This window comes from Myotis brandtii, unplaced genomic scaffold (assembly GCF_000412655.1).
Source record: "Myotis brandtii unplaced genomic scaffold, ASM41265v1 scaffold35525, whole genome shotgun sequence".
NCBI classification, from domain to species: Eukaryota; Metazoa; Chordata; class Mammalia; order Chiroptera; family Vespertilionidae; genus Myotis; species Myotis brandtii.
The window spans coordinates 5,813-10,426 of NW_005363656.1; the positions used below are offsets into that span (position 1 = coordinate 5,813).

General features: G+C 63.3%; 2 protein-coding genes across 2 annotated transcripts in view; one reads left to right on the forward strand and one right to left on the reverse strand.

Moving 5' to 3' along the window:
- The window catches only part of LOC102250035 (proline dehydrogenase 1, mitochondrial), a 4,200-nt gene extending 2,309 nt beyond the window's left edge, over positions 1 to 1,891 (forward strand). The window contains exons 3-4 of the mRNA XM_005871765.2: positions 1,119 to 1,207; positions 1,281 to 1,891. Of these exons, the coding sequence (XP_005871827.2) occupies positions 1,119 to 1,207; positions 1,281 to 1,468 (277 nt within the window). The 3' untranslated portion in view covers positions 1,469 to 1,891. The remainder of the gene's footprint in view (positions 1 to 1,118; positions 1,208 to 1,280) is intronic.
- A 464-nt stretch (positions 1,892 to 2,355) lies between these two features.
- Positions 2,356 to 4,444, reverse strand: DGCR6 (DiGeorge syndrome critical region gene 6; the record flags this gene model as incomplete). Its single annotated transcript, XM_014544198.1, has 3 exons — positions 2,356 to 2,898; positions 3,358 to 3,498; positions 4,325 to 4,444. Coding segments are annotated over 3 exons (345 nt in total), but the record flags the coding sequence as incomplete, so codon positions are not given.
- Positions 4,445 to 4,614: the final 170 nt, after the last annotated feature.

A 4,614-nucleotide genomic window follows, 5' to 3' on the forward strand; every position in this document is an offset into this window, starting at 1 on the left:
TTTTGATATTTATTTTATATATTTAAATGCCATTTAACAAAGAAAAATCAACCAAAAAAATGAGTTCACGTGTCACCTCTAACACGCGTGTCATAGGTTCGCCATCACTGGCTTAGACCCTGCACTGAGTCTTGCTGGTCTTCAAGTTTCCCAGGAGTAAAGCAGGGGCCCCCGTCCCACAGCAGGGGCACCCCGAGCCCAAGGCTTGCTGAGTGGGGCTTCCTAAGGGGCAGTGAAGGTGCAGGTGGGGTGAGGGCACTGCCTGGAGAGCTGACTCTAAACCTGTTCAGTCACGTCACCGCTCCTTTGTTAAGATGGTGCTGCCTTTTCCATCTGAAATTGCAATGGAAACCGTGATTTCTAACGCACAGCAGTGGCAGCCACCTCCTGCTCCTGGCCTCTTTAGAGACAATTACTCTAAAGCCTGCACACTTGGTTTCCAGGGCCTCACCGCTCAGGCTCACCTTCCCTGGGAAGCGGTGTGGTCTCTGATCAGCCCCCAGGGACCTCCAAGACCCTGTGTCAGCTTTGACCAAGTAACAACCCAGCACAAAACTCAGTGGCCGAACAGCAGTATGTTCTGTGGGCCTGCAGTGTGGACTGGGCTCAGCTGGGGCCTACTTGGCCCTAAATGGCCTCATTCGTGGCTGGGACGGGACAGCATCTCATGGCCGGTGTCCATCAGCCCCCTCCCACAGACACAATGGCCACTGGGGGCTGGTGCCTGCTCTATGGGACAGAGCAGCCAGTGAGGGGTGACAAGTGGCCTGGTTGGGTGTGAGGGCTGGAAGCTTCCCCGAGCCACACCATGGGGCGGGCTGCTGGGCAGGCCTGCCTTGCTGGGTCAGAGTACCACTAAGGGAGGTTGGGACAAGCAGAAGGGAAGGGGCCATTGGGAGTGAGCCCAGCAGGAGGGAGGCTGGCTTGGGAAGGAGAGAACTTAGTAGCCACAGGCTGAGGTGGGAGCTGCAGGGCAGAGGCCTAGTCTGGGCAGGACAGAGCTTATAGCCCTGCAAAGAATGGAGGTTAGAGCATGTGGATGGGGATCTGGGGGTGACAGGGGGGGCGGGGGGCTCAGAGCTGGCCAAGGGCTCACCTACTGCCTTGCCTGGTCACAGGATGGAGGAGTTGGGTCTGCACCCCGCTGACCGCCAGGTGTACTTTGGACAGCTGCTGGGCATGTGCGACCAGATCAGCTTCCCGCTGGGTAAGCTGGGCCTCCCTGGGGGTGGGGTGCGGGTGTCGGGGTCAGGACTCACCACCTCTGCCTGTGCGTGCAGGCCAGGCGGGCTTCCCTGTGTACAAGTACGTGCCCTACGGCCCTGTGATGGAGGTGCTGCCCTACCTGTCCCGCCGCGCCCTGGAGAACAACAGTGTCATGAAGGGCGCCCGACGGGAGCGGCAGCTGCTATGGCAGGAGCTCAAGCGGAGGCTCTACACAGGCAACCTCTTCTACCGCCCGGCCTAGCGCCCACGGGCCACCTGCCACCAGACTTGGTTTCCCAGGGCCTCAGGCTGGGGTCTGGCTGGGCCCTAGGCCAGTGCTGCTACAGCCCAGCCGCACGCGGATTCACCTCTCCACACCCAAGACTCTGAGAACGGCTTCCTACCCAGGATGTGGGCACCCATGTACAGGCTGATACCTGCCAGAGCCACCGAGAAGGTCAGGAACTGCCCTTTGAGGGGGCACCGCCCCCATCTCTGCCCACTTTCCACCAGGGTCTGTCCCACACACCGTGAGCCCCACAGGTGGGCCAGCCAGGCTGAGGGAGGTGGACTGGTCAATAAACCACTTCTGCAGCCAGGAGCCCTCCACGCCCTTTCCTGTGGGGCCCTCAGGTGGGGTCAGCAGAGAGGGCGTGGCTCCGAGGCCTGAGAAGTCTCACCTGTCTCTGCCTCTCTCCAGTCATGTGTCCCTGGGGGCCAGGCCCACACTTCCATCCAGGCCGTCCTGCAGACCCGCCAGCAGGGTGCTGGACCCCCCCAGCCCCGACCATTACCAACAGGAGGCCCCAGGGATTGTGCGTGGTGCTTCCCCACCCTGGTCTCTCCCTCCCTCACCCCCTTCCTGCTCCCTGTGCCCATGACCCACACCAGGCTTTTGCTGCTCCAATAGGAGCAGGCCCGTGGCTGCCACCCACCGCGTCCCTCAGCTGCCAGCCCCATAGGGCAGACTGGCTGCGCCCTAGTGGCCCAGGGAAAAGGTGATGGGCCTGGGGCTGCACGGGGACAGCCCCAGGCAGGGGCCTCTGTGACACGGGGTGGGGGCACCCTCCGCAGGCCGTGGAGCTGCCACGTGAGGGCCCAGCTGGGCCCTGGTCATGACAGACAACACAGAGCTGTCACACAAGCCACTTGCAGGCCATACCAAGGCGCCTTTATTTCTCTGGCTCACACAAGCGTTGGGCCGCGAGCCTCTCCTACTTGGGGGCGACCAAGAACGGGGCCGAGACCAGAAATAAGCACAGAGCCTGGGCTTGGCAGAGGTCGAGATGTGCTGGTGCCAGGGGCTCTAGCCCTACCCTCTGCTCAGCTCTGGTGCAGCCAGCCAGTAGGCCGGCCTGCTCCCCCCTCCCCACACCGTTCTAGCTTTAGGTGTAAAACCCCTGACAAAGGGGGAGGGGGGGCGGCAGACACAGCCGGGGTCCACCCTGCCTCTCCTCAGAGGTGACCCTTCCTGCAGGCACCTAGGAGGGTAGTGGCCAGACATCAGGAAGACGAGCTCCTTAGCTTTCTGCTACGCGTGGCGACGGGGGACAGGACTGTCTTCCCAGCCAGGACGGGCAGTGGGTGACCGGCAGGGACCCCACCTGCTCACAGGGCTGCCTTCCCCGCCGGGCAGCCTCTTTGCTGCAGCTTCCGGATGAGCTCCAACAGGTTCATCTGTAGTGTCAGCTCCTGGGATCCAGAGGGGCCACTGTGAGGCCAGAATGACATCGGGGGCCCCCTTTGCCCCAGTAAAGGCCCAGGTAGAAGCCCCGTTCCCCAGGGCCCAGGAGCAGACCTCAGGGCCTAGAGTGTGCCAGGCAGTGAGTCTGGCCACAGCCTGCCAGAGACTTGGTGCACACAGATGTATGCCGAGGGGGCCCCACAGGCGCCGTGGAGCTGGGGACGGTGAGCAGTGCCCCTGCACCTGCGGGCAGAGGCGGTGGGACCAGCCTCCATGCTGAGCGCTGCACAGAAACCCTTCCCGGAGCCGAACTCCCCCCATTTCCCTTCCTCCGCGCACCCCAGGCCTCCCCACCCCAACTCGTACCCTGCCACTGCCTGGCACCCAGCCCTATAACCCCAGACGGAATCTGGCCTTTGGGGATTAGCGTCCCCGGGGCTGTGCCAGGGCAGGCCCAGCACACTGACCTGCGGGTTGGTGGTCACGTAGAAGCCAGCAACGCCTGCCTTCTCCAGTGTGCTCTGCTGGTCCGCCACCTTCCGGTCCAGCTCCAGGATGATCTTCTGGTCCATGGCCCGCTGCTCCTCACGGATCCGGTGCTCCATCGCCTGCCACAGTGAGGGCAGCTCAGGGATTCAGCCTCCACCAATACCTCACACACAGGGTCCTGGCCTGCCACTGCCACCCTTCTAGAAGCCTGGGCTCCAGGACCACTGATGGCTCCCTTACTGCGCCCAGATCACTGCCTTCTTGGCCACACCAGACCCCCCAGGGGGCTCGGCTACCCTCCCTCCAATGTCCTCTCTAGGCCCTCCCGCCAGGTGTCCTCCCTCTGCTGTACCAGGCCGCACCCAGTGCTGACTGCTCAGGGCCACCAAGAACTGGCAGACGCCGTTCCACCTCTGCTTCTGTCAAGTCGGCCACTGTCTCTGGGCCTCTGTGCACATTACTTCCCCACGGGGCTGCCTGAGGCTCCAGCTCGGCACCTCCTCCCTGCACCCCAGCCTTGAGACTGCCTCGGAACCCCACACCTCTCTCTGCATGCACCCCCATCATCCATGGCTGCTTGGTCACATTTAGGCTTTCTGGTTGTCCCTGAGTAACCAGGGAGCAGGATGGGCCCCTGCCGACTCCCTGTCACCCCACCATTGCCCTTGCACCTCCAAGGCCATGGGCACAATAGCCCCTGCACAGGCCCAGCCCATCAGGAGCTGCGGTCTTGGGGAGCAGGTGGAGGGGATCGCACACTCTCTACCTGGTCCTGGCACTCCAACACCCCATGGTGAGAAGCCACATGTAAGAACTCTCCAAGCCTTCAGCAGCCCACCCCAGGCTGGGGCCCAGGACAGCCAGCAGCTCCCAGTCCCCCCTGAGCCCCTCCACCGGGCCCCGTCAGCAGAGCCCAGGTGGCTCCCACCCTGCCTGCACCCGTACCTCCTGCTCGCGCTGCTGAGCTGCCTGGAGCACGGGCAGGTTGTGGGGCCGGCAGGCCTGCTGGGCTTCCTGGTGCTTCTGCCGCAGTGCCTGCCGGAGCACTGGGAGGGAACAAGACCAGAGAGTCCATCAGGAGGCGGCAGGGGCGAGGTGGAGGGGCCAGGGAACACCTCCCACCTCTGGGCCTGCCCGACCTCAGCACCAAACTGAGGCCCAGGGCAGCCAGGTAAAGGCGTAGACGTGAGGCCCCAACTGATCACCCAGCCGGCCCGAAGCCCTATACAAGAAGC